General features: G+C 33.0%; 1 protein-coding gene across 2 annotated transcripts in view; it reads right to left on the reverse strand.

Annotated features, from left to right (window-relative positions):
* LOC133175810 (uncharacterized) overlaps window positions 1-17999 on the reverse strand; it is a 21458-nt gene extending 3459 nt beyond the window's left edge. For both annotated transcript variants that reach the window (XM_061310925.1, XM_061310926.1), the window contains exons 1-3: window positions 17119-17999; window positions 7035-7094; window positions 3329-3365 (exon numbers count right to left, since the gene is read on the reverse strand). In XM_061310925.1, coding sequence (XP_061166909.1) covers window positions 3329-3365; window positions 7035-7094; window positions 17119-17571 — 550 coding nt within the window. In that variant the 5' untranslated portion in view covers window positions 17572-17999. The remainder of the gene's footprint in view (window positions 1-3328; window positions 3366-7034; window positions 7095-17118) is intronic.
* Window positions 18000-19023: the final 1024 nt, after the last annotated feature.

Raw genomic sequence — 19023 nt, forward strand, 5'->3', positions numbered from 1 at the left:
GTAGATCTGTATACACCAGGTCTTCATATTTTCTCAAAAATAGTAATTTGTTAAATCAAATTACTAATTTTACGGAAGCCCAATTAGGACCTATCAAAAATATTTTTGAATTCGATATAACGAATTGTCGAATTTGTTATAACGAGTTTAATTCGTTATAACAGTTTCTTTGAATTCATTATAACGAATTTAATCTGTTATATCAAATTTATTGAACTCGTTATAACGAATTCAAAAATTTGTTAAAACGAATTAAATTCGTTATAACAAATTCTGAAACTTGTTATAACGAATTAAATTCGTTAAAACGAATTCTCTAATTTGTTATAACGACTTAAATTTGTTAAAATGAATTCGACAAATCGTTATATCGAATTCATATATATTTTTCTATATGCCCCGATTGTTGAATTTGATTTAACAAATTAAATTCGTTACAACGAATAATGTTATAACAAATTTTAGAATTCGTTTAAACGAATTTAATTCGTTATAACAAATTTTTGAATTCGTTATAACTAATTCAACAAATTTGTCAATACAGATTAAATTTGTTATAACGAATTCAAGGAAATTGTTATAACGAATTAAATTTGTTATAACAAATTCTACAATTCGTTATATCGAATTTGAAAATATTTTTTGATAGGTCCTAAATGGGCTTCCGTACTTATTTGTTATAACAAATTACTACTTTATTATATCAACTTAATAATTTGTTATATCAAATTACCAATTTGTTATATCAAATTATTAATTTGTTAAAACAAATCATTAATCTGTTATATCAAATTAGTAATCTGTTATAGCAAATTAATAAAAGATACTGCTGCGGCCCTAATACGCTTCCGTAGGTTACGGTGATAATATGAGATCCGGACATCCACTTATAAAACTTATCTAATATTTACAAGCATTTGTTATAAATTTTCTTTCTATTTTTCTATTTTCTATTTGTTTTTGTTTTTACAGTAATCAAGACTAGTATTGTTAGAGCAGGATCTCTTATACTAAGCAATATAGACATCCCACGTACGTGTACTTACCCCCCCCCCCCCCCATTTTTTATCAGATTCCAAAAAGAAGAAATCAATTTGAATAAATCTGTATTAATGAGAAAAAAATAATAACAAAATGACAACACTGCATACCAACCGTTGCTGTTGGTGGAAGCTTTAAATTAAAACATAGCAGTCTGGTTGTTTTTACTTTTAAATAATAAAATTCTTAATATTCAATAAAACATGGCAATTTTTAACTGCTTAGAGACATAGTGATATATCTTTAAAAATTTTAAACACTGAAAAATTAAAATGATGTAACATATGCATTTGACAGAAATCAATATTCTGAATCAATGTTTTTGATTGGTACATTGAATCCAAGACGGGAACTAACATTACAGCAAAAGCCGGAACCAAAATTATGATTCTAAGGTTTCGGAATATATGACACCGGATCCAGGGGCTCGTAACATTAAGCCTGCTAATATTTTGACCTAGTACGTAGGGTCATTAGTATGACTAACTTAAGACAGTCTTAGGACTTGGCTAGGTATTGCTTAAGTATGTCTTACGCCGTATCATAAAGCGAACTGAGCGAGATCTTACCTATAAGTCAAACGTGTTCACTAAAGTTCTTACGAATCGCTCTGTTTTTTCAATATACATGTATTCTCATATACATGTGTACACTGTATCTTTAAAAGATTCTGTTATGTTTTAAAAAAAAATTCTACGTGCTTTCTTACCAGTTACGTATAGGTTAAAGTAGATTCTTTGTATTGAAATTAGAAATCTGTTAATTTAAGATACATTGGAGTCCGATCCCCAGGTTTTGAAAGTCAGGCATTGAGTAATTGAAAATGCTCTCAAAAATGTATCTGAATTCTTTAAGTTAAGTGTATTTACCCATGATAATTCTTCAAACTTCATCATTAAAGTTAATCATTATATAGGGAAAACTATTAAATCTCAAATAGATTTTCAGGAAATGCGAATAAAAACACCCGCTATGCATTTTCTAATTGATCAACAAATATGTTTTAGGATAAAAAAAAAAAAATAGGAATCCAGGAATTTGGAGAAAATTGCTTTTTTTATATACCTATACAGTATGTTAGATTTCTATCTATTTCAACTGTTATATAATACATAGTGTAAAAAGCTTTTGCTATCATTGCAAAACATCATAAATCACTTCTAATTTCATACCATGCTAATAAACATTGGTACATGTATCTATAGCTAGATTAAAGGAAGTCTGATTTCTCTAAAAATGTTTTTTTTTTAATTTTTGTACTTTTATGGGATACAAACTTTTAACAAGACCGTCTCTAAGACTTTAATGAATCTTGAATCATATTAAGATGCATGAAATGAAAATTGTTTCTCGAAATTATTTCAATTTGGACTTTTTAAGTTTAATAATAAATGTAAGAGTTATCCTTCTTGGTAGAGGAGTGGATATCCTTAAATATAACCTTGAAATTTTAAAATAATTACAGCACACAGGTACATTTGGACATGATAAAAATACCCCGGGTCTACTTTTTTTTTTAAAAGTTTGTTTCGTTACAGAAATTATTCTAACGCAATTCTCAGTTTTTCTGAAATTGTCAAATCTTGGCTTTTCGTGACGGTCTGAAGTCCTATTTAAGCATGGTCTTAGATTTAAGTACTCTTTATGTTGCAAACTCCTGGATTCTTTTTAAAAGGGGGTGGGACTTAAGGTTCCCAATGAGAACAGTACAAATTCCTTGTAGAAGCCCAGGGGACAAAGCTCCCAGAGGCTCCCAGATTTTAGCTCATGACCAGTTTTTGAAAATTCCCTTGTCTAGGCTGGTTCCCTGTCCCTGTCATGCTTCGTGTAGTCCGCGGCACTTTCACTAATTAACAGTTTTCAATTAGTAATGTACTCATTGGCGATTGAAAATTGGTAATTAGTGAAAGACACAAGGATGAGCAAGGGAACCAAGCTATCCCGTGTCACGGCAGGCGTTGGCACGATAAAGAATCCCCACTGCTCAATGGCCCTAATTGCCTAGTAAAGGTCAAAATTTGAAGCCCTTCACCGGTATACGGTGACGTCTCTTATGAGTGAAAAATTCTCCCAAGGGACTTGAATCAACAATCATTTAACATAAGGTTTTGAGTCACAAAAAGGGGGAGGAGGCTCTAAATCCGCCACTGAAACACGTTCAATTCTAAACACAAGAAATATTAGAGAGATGTATTTTGTGTTATTTCTGAATTTCTACCAAGCACGAACAAAAATTTCCTCCAAAGGTTTGTGATCCTTTTGAAGTGTGTGAACGTGTGAAACTTACCTGGCGTCATAGTAAATATGTCTCTCTTTTGTTGTGACTGGAAAAAAAAGGAAAAATAAATCAGACCCAAACATAAAAAACAGGCATACATCAATAAATAGCACTGTTATTAATAAGAAAGGTCATTATATCAATGCAGTCACTTTTCTGTTTATAATCATGCTAAATAGTCCATGCCTTTACAAAAATGCTTCCTGCTATCTATAAATAAAAGAAACCTTACTGAATTAACAGAGATTGAAATAAAAGCTCTGATCTATTTTAAATCAGCGTTCACAAATATCAAACCTAACAAGCATTAAAAGATTTATAAATAGAACCGTATACCACTTGAAGATTTTACTGCTGATTTATGCCCTTACTTTCAAAATGACTTTTATTTAAAATTGCCCCGTAGCTTTGAAAATTTGCTTTTAGAACTTTAAAGTATATTGCCTTTTAAGGGTCGATTTATGACGCAACAACCCTAAAAAGTGTCTTTAATTCTTTGGCCCAGCATGAATAGATTTGCATGGTACTTTACAAAGTCAGGTATTTGGTATTTCAAAAAAAACCGTTAAAAGTTATGATAGGCCTTTTGACTGAAAGATACTATAAGGTACAATAAATTATGTGCCGTTTCATGGGTGTTTGTAATTTTTTTGAAATGTGTTTTATTTTTTCAGAGAGAGAGAGAGAGAGAGAGAGAGAGAGAGAGAGAGAGAGAGAGAATGTCTTTCATGCATGCATAAAATTGAACATTCACCTTGCTAACAATTTAAATGAGAGTTTACTTGGGCTTTTCCTTTTGTAATTTTGCAAAAAATATTCAACACAAGATGCAGTAAGGAGACACTCATAAGATTTCTATCTTTATTTCAAAAGACTGACTCTAAATTGTCTCTACCGTTTATATGTATATCTATGTTTTTTATTAAATTTTAATACGGAAAATCTTCATTTTTTTTTTAGATTAAAAGATAGTTTTAACATGCCCAGTTTGAGTCAAATATGGTAAAAAATATTAAAGGTCAACTGTTTCATGCTACTTTCATCTCCGTAACGTATTGATCGATCGTAAAATATTTTACGTACTTTTGCCCATTTTATATGAACAATGTAAAAAAGATAGGCATTAAATTGCATTCATTTATTTTTTTAGCGTTCTATTATATGGAGGATAAAAGTTGCAATTATTGCAGAAAATTTTTGCATAACCCTTAACGCGGGTTACATGTATATATTTGTTCTGCAATGTGCAACTATTTTATCCCTTATAACACAACAAATATAGCATTTTGTTTAAGTGATTAACAAAGTAATATTGAAAATTGCTTCTTTTTTTTTTTTTTAAAAATGAATCATTAAACGGTATGCATAACCCATCAGTAATTCTTGAGCACATATTACATAGAAATATGTAAGCTTGTACCACATACGTGAATTCTAACAAGAGGCCCATGGGCAAAAACGCTCACCGGAGTCCCTCTACATCAGCAGATTTTACCCCTATATATTCCTATGTAAAACTATGATCACATATTGTTGCTACACCCTACCCCCAGGGTCATGATTTGAACAAACTTAAATCTACGCAACCTGAGGATGCAATCATATCAATATGACTAATCATAGCTTTGTGAAATTTGTTCGCCCGTTTTGGACCCATCCCCCCGGGGGTCATGATTTGAACAAACTTGAATCTACACTACCTGAAGATTATAAAACTTTGATGGCCCATTGTGACCCCAACTTATCCCCAGGGTCATGATTTTAAGAAATTTGAATTTTCACTATGTAATGATGCTTTCACATCAGTTTTATCTCTTCTGGCCAGTTGATTCTTGAGAAGAAGATTTTTAAACGATGCCATTAAATTTTCACTAATTCTTAATTGTTTCGCCTTGAAAAAGGCGTGGTCCTTCATTTGAAGAAACTTAAATCTCCTTTACCTAAGAATGCTTTTTTTGGTTAACTTGGCCCAGTGGTTCTGGAGAAGAAGATAAAATTGTGAAAAAATTAAGAGGACGACGACAGACAACGGACAAATTTCGACCAGAAAAGCTTACTTAAGCCTTTGGGTCAGGTGAGCTAAAATGATCGTAGCTAATAAATTATATGTCAAATTGTTTATTTTTTATGTCATCTGAGACAATCCGTAGTGCGTTGTCTGTCGGTCGTAAACTTTAAAACTCTGGTTTAACGAATCTTTGGTATATGGCATCTTTGGAAAAGGGGAAATAATTGTGAATTCCGTGGTCTCTATCTCCATGAGGCCTAAGGTTGGACCAAAACTATCAAAATGGATGCAAAATTTAAAAATCGTCTTCACTTCTGGACATCAAGCAGTCAAACTGTTTACATGAATTTAATAAGTAATCAGCCTTCTTCCAAAATTGTAAAATTCATGGCTCTTTTGTTTAGGGTTCAAGCTCCAGGGTTTAGCTATAAAATCTTCTTAATTCATTGACAGCAGCAAATTGTTTGCATTATTATAATGAGTATACTCGACCTTTTACTAAAATAGTGAACCCCTTCCCCCCGGTCCATGGTCCAGGCCCTAGGGTGGGGCTTAGTTGGTCCTATATTGATAATATATTACATCATTGAAAATATTCTTTTACTCATTAACATTAAACAGGCAATATGTTTACGTGATTATGATGACCTCGTAGTAGCCTCCTACCAATTTGTGAAATTCAAAGTCCACTTAATCCCATGCGCGGATCTAGAGGGGGGAGGGGCCCAGACCCCCTGGAATTTGCAGAGTTATGAAAAGTATATACTGAAGCAAAAAATGACTTTGGAACCACCACGCCCCCTTTAGAAAACGTGGACCCCACCATTACCATCACGAAATAGGTGTATTTTACGTTTGGGAAATGGATTTTACGCTTTTTTTTTTTTTTTGGCTTGTCAAAAAATTTTCTGGGTTTAATATGTATGGGAAGGGAATTAAGGTTTTATTATTATTATTATTTTTTTTTTATTTATTAATTTAATTTCTTTTTATTTTTGCTTGTCAAGAAATTTTTGGATTGGAATTGTTTTTTTTTTTCGCTGGAATGGACGCCCCCTGACAAAAATTTCTGGATTCGCGCCTGAATCCTCTACTGAAATTTTGAAATTCATGACCCCCGGAACCATGGTTTGGACCCTATAAGGTTGCTAATTAGATCATATATTGAAAAATACGTAAAAATGTTGAAAATCTTTATTCATGGACATGTATCAGGAGAAATGTATCCATGATTACAATGAGTATTTAACCCTTTACCAAAATATTAAGTTTGATGCCTCCTGGGTCCAGTGTTCAGGCCCCAGGGTGGGTTGATCAAGTAACAAATTTGAAAATAACTTACACATTTTGAAAATCTTTACTTTAAATCTTTAACATGTAGCAGGCAAATTATTTTAATGATTATAGCTATCCCTCTACAAAGAATGTATGCCTCCTGGGACAAAGAATTATGTCCCCTGGGGGTGGGGAGTAAATTAGTCGTATATTGAAATTTGATATACCATGTGTCTTATCTTCTTTACTCCGAACTTCTAGGAGACAAGCTGCATATGATATTAGTAATTACAAAGTCTTCAACAAACGGTAAAATTTTTGTCACCAGGTCCAATTGTTCCCACAGGGTGCTCATAGCCTGAAAAAGCCATGATACTCAGGTGACCGTCAAGGCCTATAGGCCTCTGGTTTGATAGACTTATAAATGCTTACCTGAACATTGGCATTGGCAGCTTGAAACTTTGAAACATCAAAACTTCCTACACTCTCACGCTGAAAAATATATATATTTATCGAAAATTATTGCAGATGTAGCAATGTATATTAACAGTAATTAGCTTATACAGTGTATCCTCGCATTTTATTCCCGGAATATGTTAAAGAAGATATTTTGAAACATTTCTAGGAATTAAGAGCTCTTACAACTTTTCAATGGATGTTATGAAATATTTGTTCCAAAGAGGGTGACAGTTCAAGGGAGCAATTAAGTACAAAATAAAAACAAAAATGAATGAACAACAAAGCAAGAATAAGCGGACGGCTATACAGTCGCCCCCCTCGTTTTGTTGCCCTAGTATTTTCGCTCCTCTGCTTTGTTGCTCTAAATCCCTCGCGTTGAAACTTCCTGGCCTTACTTTTGAGAGACACCTCACCTGAACATACCGTAATCATATTACATACTGATCATCTTACAAAATACCTTATACCAAATACTTGTACCCAATGAAACAAGAGGTTGTGAAACTCGGAAACATCCCCCTAAAAGCCAAAATAGCCCAACAACAACCATTGGTGACTTCTAAGAGTTGTGCAACTTAAACCATCATATTGAATCAGTACAGGAATAAAAATAGCAAATTAGTGGAAAGAAATTGACAACATACAGAGTTTAGTCTATATCATAGTGGCTGAGACCTACCGAAGTGAAATTTGATTGGCAATTCCGAGCGCCTGCCATTTCCTGGAAGAAATGCTATGTTTAACCAGAGACTTACAGACTTTTCACGCGTTATAGAGCCGCGCAGTTAATTGTATAGATATTGATTTCTCTACACATAAGTTTGAGTCGATGCTACAACTATGGACTAATTTTCCATAATTATCATCAGTCAGCTTCACATTACCTTAACAGATTGATGTCCAAAATTGATTAAAATAAGACGTCATTTTAACAGAAATTGATTTATAAAAACTGACCTTTGATTTACCTTTGGTATTTGTGTAATCACTGAATTTATATACATCTCTAAAAATGCTCGAATAAAACAGTTTTCAAAACCAGAACACAAGACTCGAATATATTTGATATAAATACAAACTAAAAATACTGGTATAGTATACCAAAGCTTAAGTCTTTTCTTCGTATTACTTCAGAATTCAATGCCATACATGTATTGATAAACATGTAATTGTATCCTACTAATAATTTATGTTTAAAAATAAAATAGTAGCTTTTTTTCTCCTACCCTGAAATTAAAAAGGAAACTTTTTCTGGTCAAAGATCAAGTCATAATGGTACATGTACATGTATAAGCATATAGTTTTCTGATGGCTCACAGGCATGGTAAATAAATTTAATATATGCCTTGATTAAAGTTATTTTTAAGCTATTCTTGAGCATCATTTATATGAAGAAAAAAAGGAGGAAAAATTCAGGGTAAGACAGAATGTCTTTCTTCGTCGACAGGATGAGATCCTTGATAAGGATGGGTTCTGCAAAACTGGTGGAGATGAGTTCCTCTATATTTTTAAAATTTAACTGGGAAAGTGAAATATCAAAGATGGAGAACTAGTTGTCGTGTTCTAATTTTTGATTTTACAGCCACCATGCAAGGAAAATTTAAATATTTAAACGACTTCCATTCTACTGAAAATCCTTCTTAATATGGGATATACATACATTTCAATATTTGTAACCAAATCACCAAAAAAATATGTAATTCTAATTAATTCTAATTGAACACGGTTATACCACATATAATATATGTAGCCTAAGCTAGTTCCTTCAAGAATTTATATAATTTCAATTCAAAGTGTAGTTTTAAGTCATAAGAATTAAGAGGCCCATGGGCCTTGACGGTCTCTGAGAATCAGTTTCTCAAGAAATGGCCATTTTAGCCCCATTCCAAACTGCGACTGTAGGCTGGCCTCTGAACCCGGAGAAAGGAAGTTGAATTTTTGTAGAGGGCTAGCTGCTTCTTACAATCATTTCAGCTATTTGCCAGCTGGATGTCTGTGAGTAGTCGAAAATATTTTAAAATGTATTTTCAATGCAAGACCAACTAGCCCTGGGGGCTTAAACTATGTGCTAGAGATCCATGAATTTCACAATTTTGTTAGAATTGTAAGTTTTATTATAATCATGGAAATAATTTGCTTGTTAGGAGTCTGCGAGAAAAAAGGGATTTTCAAAATGTATTTTCAAAGTATTAATGTATTTTTAATGAAAGGCTAACTTTACCCACCCCTGGAGCTAGAATACCGGAAAAAGTAGCCATGAATTTTAAAATTTTGGTAAAGGTACTTATTGTATTCATGCAAACAGTTTCTTTGCTAGATTTCCATGCGTAGAAAAAAATTATTTTCGAGAGTGTAATTTATTTTCAATGTATGAAGAACATAACCTGTCCTAGAGCCTGAACCATGTGGCCCGGGGGGGGGGGGGGGCATCATTTTCAAAATGTTGATAGAGGGCTTGTTGTTTATTATAGCGGTAATCATGGAAATAGTTTGCCTGCTTAATGTCCATGAAAAGAAAAAAATGTATTTTTTTTAAAATATATTACTATCTAATCCACATCATACATGTTATTTGGAATTCAATGAATTATTCTTGATTTATTCTTAAGATTTTTTATAAAGGGAAGTTTCAATTCTGTTTTCTTTGCCGGAAAAGCATTTTATTATAAATGTTGGAGATGAAAACTTTAAAATGTCGGGAAAGAAAACTACAAAATGTCGGAAATGAAAAGTTCAGTATTTTAAAAAATTCCGGAAATGAAATGCAGTCTTCAGTGTATCTTTTCAAGATGTGCAGGAGTAGAGAAGAAGATCTCTACGATTAAATTCATTTTTACTGTATGACTATTTTGGCCCTGCCCTTATAGCAGAACCCCTGCCCTTGCAAGGAGTCATGAATTTCACAATTTTGGTAGAAAGCATCATGCTCTTCCTAACCACGTGTTCAGTTTACATTATAATCAAGATGAATTATGCAGGAGAAGTGTAGAAGATTTTCTAAGATTAAATACTTTACACTATGACCATTGTGGCAGGTAATGAAAATCACAATTTTGGTAAAGGGCCTTGTCCTCTTCCTGACCATGCATTCAGTTTATCTTCAAGATGTGCAGGAGACGACAAAGATTTTCAAAGATTAAGTACATTTTTAATGTATAACCATTTTGGCCCCGTTCTTGTAGCAGAACCCCTGCCCTGGGGGTCTTGAAAAACACTAATTTTGCTAGAGAACCTCATCTTCAAGATGTGCAAGAGTAGAGAATTTTTGAAGATTTTGAAATTTTTAGTAGATTTTTCTTTAGTTTAGTTTAGTTTAGTTTTTTTTTTTTTTTTTAATTTTTTGTTTGTTTGTTTCTTTTAGTTTTGTTTTTGTTTTTTGCCCAGCCCCTTGAGTCTCAGGGGTACAATGATTACGAACATGCTTCATATCAAAATTGAAGACAATTGGCCAAAAAGTATTCAAGAAGAAGCTTTAGATAAAATATTCAATTGTTACAACGGCGGACAAAGACCAATCGCAATGACTTAGGAGGCCAAAAAAAATTAATAAATATACCTGAAACAGTAGAATATTAGGGGAAAAGAGAGCAAAGGTAGTTTCCGTTTCCTTAGCAGTTAGATAACACCATAATATGATAATGTAGAAGGAAATCAAGGAATAAAAGGAACTGTCTACTGTAAACAATCCTTATTGCGGCATTTTATTACCGACCTGTAATTCTGCATGGTCACGTAACAATCGAAAGTTTTTTTGTTTCTTTTTTTTTTAAGAGAAAAAAATAGGGTAGGGTTCCCCCATAATGTGACATTGGTCAAAATCGTCGATTTAGATTTATGGTCATATTTTATTAAATCATTTTAATGATTTATCTCCTGTTAAAATAGACCATATATTATTAAAATGCTACTGGTATAAATGACGCGAAAAATGTCAAATTAGTATTGACTTAGTAAACCCCACTCAGTGAAAAGAAATAAATCGAGTATAAAAGTTCGATTCCTGGTCTTATTTTTCTAGACGTTAAGAATGTCATTAACTCGAGCAAATAGACAATTCTTGAATACGTCTGTTTGAAAATCTGCCATATATTCAGTGACATTCTAACCAAAGTTGACAATACATGATGTTAAAATGTCTCTCATCTGTACTTGTGTGAAATCAAGAGTGTGACGCTCTTGTGTAAGTAAGAATACATATTTTAATACTTCCTAAGAATCATATTCAAATTCAGTAGTTATAATTTTGAGAACCGTGGTCCGGAATTCTGAGTTCCAGGTACGGACCGGGATTTTATTGGATACCATGGTTCAAGCTCCTCTTTACGATGTATTTACTACTGTCATTTTGGCAGAAATCAAGAATTTTCGCCGATTTTTAACGTCTATTAAGTAGAAAGCAAGTATTCTGTCATTTAGCCTCAAAATCAAAGATTAATTACATAAAATAACTTCTCTTTTGCCAGTTGCGAACCGTATGATTAAGATATTAGTAATTTAATATATGAATTTAATAAAATTACATTAATGCTGAAATTTTGTAACATGCAAAAAATATATATATTCTATTAACTTGTATATTCAGCATTATTCAGATAAAATAAAGATGGATGTAGCAGTTTGCGAAGTATGTTTTTTTTAATTCATCTCCTAAGAAGGAGGTCGAAAATTTGTGTCCTGGAACTTAGCAGTTAGTCATTCTCTCAAAGAAATTAATTATAAATTCACGTGCTTTACATTTAGGTTAGAAAAGTGCAACTGAGCACGTAGTTTGGTGTACATTTTGTTCTTTGTGATATTTCGTAACTGAACTTAGTATACAAAAAGGGGAAAGGGGCGGATACAGCACTATGTTGTAGTTTTCTTATGCTTTTCAGCTAAATGTAATTACAGGTAAACTTTGGTATCTCGACATCGGATATGTCGACAACCTGGGATATGTCGACGTCCGTCCGCGGTCCCGGCAGTATTTACTATATAAATGATTTGCAAAAACTCTGATATGTCGACCTCGGTAATCTCGACAACCCTCGACAACCCTGGTTATCTCGACGTATATTCACAGTCCCAAGAGCAAAATTTACCTGGTATATGTCGACATCAGCAATTTTCTGCTCCACACAATGTACGTCTTTAGTTAATTTTGGTTGAAACTGTGTTATTAGCCAACAATGTAGAGATTACTAGTTTTTACCAGCATATCTATATATTTTTGCATTGGCCAGGGGGTGCATCCCCTTAACCCCCCCCCCCCTCCCCAGTGATCTGAATTCATTTCGTAAAAACTGCCTTTTCATTATGACTTGCAGTTATTTCTTTTATTAGCACTATCTTGCTATCGACCAAAACTTTTTATTCTCTATAAATCACTCATAAAAGAAAGAAAACAAACTCCTTAGACCAGAACAACCTATTGCTGATTACCCACCCTTAATGCACACTGCTTAAAGTATTGATCAGCCTGTCACCCAGAATTGTTTGGAGATATCAGATTTTTAGTATCACAGTAATCTTGAAATCTTCAGGTGATTAATTCGATTTTCTAAATAAGAATTCAACTCTTTGATGGAAAAATATCCATCCTGGGAGAATGATTTTCCAACTTGCATAGATAATCATTATATTTGATAATCCTGATTGTTTCCCATGGCCAATGGTCACTTTGAATTGATCTGAATGCTCGGAAATAGATCAATTTTTTTTCTGTCTGAAACAATGAAAATTGACTTTATTGCCATATGCAGACAAAGCGAACTAATAAAAATACAGGTATCGTCCACTAATCGATATATTATTCCAAAGGTACACGATACCATATTTGTTTCCTACAGGCAGATGAAACATGATGGAAAATCTGAAGACGTTAGACTACACTGAGGAACTCTGGCATCAATAATTAATTAACAAAATGTATGATGATTGTTCTTTCCATATGTGCAAATGCCAAGAACCTGTTAATATATCATTATATTGGTGCACTTCAGGCCCGTAGGAAGCAATTTCAGTTTTGGGGGAGGGGGGACCGCCATACATTTTCAGTTTGAGGGGGCACTATCAACTACTAAAAAATTCTTGACAAGCAAAAAAAAAAAAAAAAGTCATCAGGAGTTTTGATTGAGGGGGCACAAACATAATAAAGTATCTATGTTTTCTATAGTAATCTATATATCGGCAAAATTATTTATTGCCCCCCCCGGGTTCCTACGACCATGCACTTAGAAATTACAATCGTTAGATATTCATTAACCAATCTTAGAAATGTTGGATCAGTTAATACATGTAAATATCTTTTCTCTTTATATTTTGATGGTCTTTTGGCGTTCCCTTACTCAAAGGATCGGGATTACTGTTAACATTTTTTTTTGTATTCTACTTGATTTCCATACCAACCCTGATAAAATTTCATATGAAATATGAATAGATTCACAAAGAATTTTGAAATTAATTTTCTAACCATCAGAATTTTGAAACTCGGTTTACCTAACACGAAATTTTTGAACAACATAAGCAAGTCCGTAACCAACTCCATACATGGAGAGCCCTTTATTGTGTTGTACTCCTCTGGTAAAGAACGGAAAACAATTCAATTTATGAAAACTAATGGTATTTGTTTAAACGAAATAACCTTTTCTGGTGCATTGATACAAAATTAAAGTAATTATTACCGAAGGCGAGATAAGTAAATTCAGTCAAACATTCCTCAAAAGGAGTCATACAAACACACAATCATCAGTATCATTGCTCAATTACAAAATCTTTATTTTTCGTATTTATAGAATGTGTTTAAGCAAAAAAAAAATCATATTAAAGCAAATAAAAAAAATTGAAGACTTTTAGAAAATGTGTCCAAAAAAGAAAGAAATAATAGACGGCATGAAATGGACGGTGCAGAAGATAAGCATAGAGGAAAGCTAAAACGTTTATTGATCATGTCATATTGTAAATTTTGTATTTACTGCCATGCGGTATATGTAAATTCAAAATTGACAATATGACAGTCCAAACAATCTTTTATAAAAAGTGCTTATAAAAGCATACCAGAAGTTTGATTTACATGTCTTAGACAGTGTACACACACTCGCTAGCTAATCTACGCCAGAGAGATTCTTGTGTCCAATGAGACATGGTTTATTTATTTTTAATTGGCCTAATAGGAGTTTACCCAAACAACTCATACAACTAGATAATTAAATTTTAATGCACATTATGCATTTGTTGACGTAAAACTACTTTTTTCACGTTCAGTTTGTTTAAAAAACCTGTCTGAAGCAATGCGGGTTTAAAAATTGAGAAGCCTTTGTGCATGTGCAAATTGTTCAATTGGAGAATAATACTCGATCATTTAAACACCTATATGAAAAAAAAATCAATCAGACAAAAATCAAAAAATAAAGGAAAAAAATCAATGAGATTCGACCTTATCTGCGAGGCGGAGCAATTGAAAATGACAAAGTTACATTTCCTCTTACATACGGGAAAGTCAATCAGCAATAATGAATAACAAATTGGCAAATAAATTCCAGAGAAGTTTGCTATTAACAGTTTATTGTATTTTCAAGATCAACAATGCAGGTTTGACATTCATAATGGCCATGTCTAAACAATCAATTGTATCGTTTTATTTTGATGTATCGTTTAAGTAATATATCGTTTATACTGATGTGTCGTTTTATTAATCCTGACGAGGAAACGACTGCTACTAACGAGCCAGTGTCTCAGTGAAGTACTTAGGATTAATCTATATTTTGAACCACGGAGACGGGGTATACTGCAAAAGACTAAAAGTCGGGGCCAAGTGAAACTAAATCCATAAAAGCTGGGGGGGTTCAGGTCACATTTTTATAAACCTATAGAACCTGAAAAACACTACTTACAATAACATTCAAACTACTTATTTCTTTCTTTCTTTTTAAAAAATTAATTAATTAATTTATTTATTTATCTGTTTATTTATTTAATTGCCTAGGGTTTTATTTCTTCATTTTGTCTTATAGGCCATCTGAGTGCAATGTACCGATTGTAGTTCATGAAAATATGAACTTAGAATTCTGTCATAGGATTATTATATTCCTGTTATTTTTTTTCTATATAAAATAAACCTGAGTTTTGTTTTGTTTTTTATAAACAGCTACTACCGTGGAATATTTTTTGTGTTACTTGCCTATGATGAAATAGTCATCGAACTATTCACTGGCAGCATTCTTTCATCTCAGGACTCCATATTCGGATCGTGACGTGATACAAGTAAAGTCTGCATCGGTATTAAAAAATATACACTGTATATATTAATTGGCCACGAGGACAATGGCAAATTTATTGTCCCCCTCGACAGCAACTATTTCCCGAGGCTGCGCCTTGGCCTCTGTCAATAAACTTGCTATTGTCCTCATAACCAGTAAATAGGTGTATATTATAATAAACCTCTCCCCAAAAACAGAGAAACTGAACAGAAACCTTTTATCATTCATAGCTCACGCTAAATTCCACTTAAAATCAGACCTTTGATCTACATACGTGAAAATATCAAAGACCTTAGCTATATATTTAAATTATATATTATTGACACTAACATGTTCCTTTTCTATTCATTTTTAATTGTTATGTATGGATTTTACACGTACTTTCATTACCTCCTCTAAATTCCGCTGCAATATTTCTACAAATTTACAGTCCAAAAAATTATATAGACGGATTCATTAAGAAAATCTGGATTGGCTAGTTATGCAAACTTTAAAATCATTATTTTAGATGATTGAAAACCTGGATTGATCATACGTGTATTTAAAAAAAAAAACGTAATCTTTGAATTATACATAGGTATCACATGCAGTATCTATCTCAAAGCTGAGCTCAGAAGATGTTAATACGGGGATTGTATTAAGGTTGTCTTCACTTACACATGACCCTTTTTAGAAACTTGTCTGAAATGTAAGGTCAGGAAACTGTATTCCGTATCTGTGTTGAAGATTACGAATGTTTGAATTGTCTGAAAGAGGCCAGATACCCAGAAACTTACAACGTGTGAAAATATTTGATTTTTGGTCCTCGATGTCAAATAGGCTAGGGTCTTTAGGGCCCTGTGTTGACTTTAATGTTTAAATCGTTCTACTTAATTTCTTCCCCAAAGAGGCCAGTCCACCCTGGTGGCTGGGTCTAAATTGTCTCTGAATTTTGGTCCAGAAATGGCTTCTCGTGATTAATGTTTATTTACAGATTTTAAAGGGTTCGGTACATAGAATCGTAGATAACAAGTTGCGTCTTTTTAATTTAATTAAGCACAGGGCGTGTTTGTTTATTGTTTGTATATCTTCGTAGTGGGAACACCGACGTAGGTTTTACAAAGATTAAAAAACAGGTGACTAGGTTCCTTACGAATTACATATAGTGGAGAATTATAAATGGTCACGCTGTATTGTTCTGGTTACTTGGGTAAATAAGATTACGGTATGCCAATAAATAATTTAGGCATTTAATAACCTATACACGCTTCTCTTAAAATGGAATATTTTGTTATTGAAAAGCTTGCCTTTGATAACTCTTAAGAACCTTTGGCTCATTTTAAAATAACATAGAACTTCATTTTAATGTACACTCTCAAAAGAATAGAGTGGTCATTATATTGCTTTTAAGGGCTTTATTACATGCATTTTACGATTGTACGGGGAAATTCTTTCTTGATACAACAAGTTGCTTAGAGAATTAAAATGCCAGGGCCTCGTTTGTGCATAGATAAAACACAACAATGGTATTGAGAAATAAAAGAAATTTTAAAATAAGAAATTGTCAAATAGGTAAGAGCTTCCTTGGGCAAGGATAAAGAACTTTCTCATTGACCTCCCGAGCAGCACAGACTCTTTAACCAAACTTGGATTTTCAGATAGATTCACCTCAAATATGTTCTCGATTTGACCATTAAACCTTTTAATTATTCTTTTCATTCTATCTCTGCTGTCAAAACACTCTTTAACCAGTAACATAACTTATAAGCATCCTGATACAAAATATTCATTGACCTTATCAATTCTGTCATACTAACAATGGGTTGGATTCGAACACTTACTTTTTCCGGGAGCTCCCACTCTTCCGGGTCCCTATAGATCGTCTTCTGGCGGAGGAGGTCATTAGGTCGGTACTGTTCCCTAAATCCCCTCTGAGCGTAAGTCTCTGGAAGGTCCTCCACAGGAGGGCTGGGGAGTCGGGGTGGCAAGGAATTTTTCTGTTTGCTGTTATAATCATTATATTGCTTCTCCTGATTATTGTTTGAGAACGCTTTGGAGTCATTATTCCAATAGGAGTCCAAGTTTAGATCGTTCGTTAGGTCGACACTATCGTCTTTTTTGACGATGAATTTTGTTTTGGCATTCCGAGGAGTGTTATTATTCACAGGGGAGTCACTCCTTACCCTGAGGTTATTCTGTCCCTCGCCTCCTACGTCCCGCCTGGGTTCATTTCGTTGTACGGATCCCCCCTTCTCAGGTTGTTTCACCGCCTCTGTACTTCCACCTGAACCCATATTCCACAAAATTTATATTAATTATTACCTTCACTAAAACACATAATTCCAAAATTAAAAAATAATTAAAAATACATTTAATGACTCGGTCACATTTTCTCCTAATGGTGAAGCACCGACATTCACTTGGACACTGAACTATGCTGATTTAAATTAAGCCATATTAGAACATTCCGAAATGGCGCGCTGCCTATTCATATACTTTACTTCGGTTTGAAGACTGAGTAACCTCTTGGCAATATTACAGTTCATTGGTTCGTATTTTCTAGCTGTTTATAAATAGTTCCATAGGTTTCAATTACTCTCGTAGATTGAAGGTTATACAAATTGATATTAACTGATCGCCGATCAATATTAATACAGGGTATGGCATCTATGGATCAATATTTAAATAGTAAGCAACTGACGTCTGATCGAAGAATACAATAAAACACATCGGGGATTAAGATCATCTCGGAAATCTATAATTTTTTTTTAAACAGGCAAATCATGAAGAGGTGCTTTGAGCCAGATGGGAAAATATGAACATCAAAGTTCTGCACTCTGAAACTTAAATTTCCGGTCCATTCCTACAATATTTTTAATAATTCAGGACCATGATTATTATGTGTTTTAGATTTTCAAATTATCATAAATAAATTACATGTGTTGAAATAATTTGATGTTGATGTAGTAAATTGAGTTATTGACTTTTCATATCATTTCATTCATTATATACTACATGTATGTAATGCAAGATAGGAATTATTTCAAAATCGATGAACATTGATGATTACCGATTTTTTTGTTTCTTAATGTAACGTTGATACCAAACAACAGATAAAAACATGTTTTGAGAGTTGTACGTTTATTCCAGATATAAAAGGTTATTGAAAATTTCATGTATTTTCCAAGAATCTAAAACTCAAAACATTTTTACGACCATGACAATCCCTGTTACCAAGCTGTAACTAAAAAAAGTTCTCCATCAATGAACCTGTCCAATGACCTTGAATTATTTAGATCTTTGACGCACCTTCATGGCACTAATTATTCAATCATACTTTATTTCCACTTTGAATTGATTATTGAATATCGTACAAAATACATACATAGGAATATCAAACAATATACGTGTACATAAACACACACACACACACGCACATACGTACCTATATATATATATATATATATATATATATATATATATATATATATATATATTTACACAGGTTGAAACTACCAGCTAATAGCTGTAATAATCACAAACATACAATTATGAATGCTCTCATAAATGAAAAAAAATCTAGCCAATTCAAAGAATTGTGGTGCAACGCTTTCGGGGTCTTATTGGTTTTGTTGCAGTGATTTTTGGCATATTGAACTGTTTTGTCCGTCCACCATGCAAAAAGTGTTCTACATTTCGAAGCCATACACATGTAACTTCTGGTGCAAAAGTTACTGTAAAGCTCA

This window comes from Saccostrea echinata, unplaced genomic scaffold, assembly GCF_033153115.1.
Source record: "Saccostrea echinata isolate AGI-Se365-2 ecotype Australia unplaced genomic scaffold, CSIRO_AGI_Sech_v1 ptg000064l, whole genome shotgun sequence".
Lineage (NCBI taxonomy): Eukaryota > Metazoa > Mollusca > Bivalvia > Ostreida > Ostreidae > Saccostrea > Saccostrea echinata.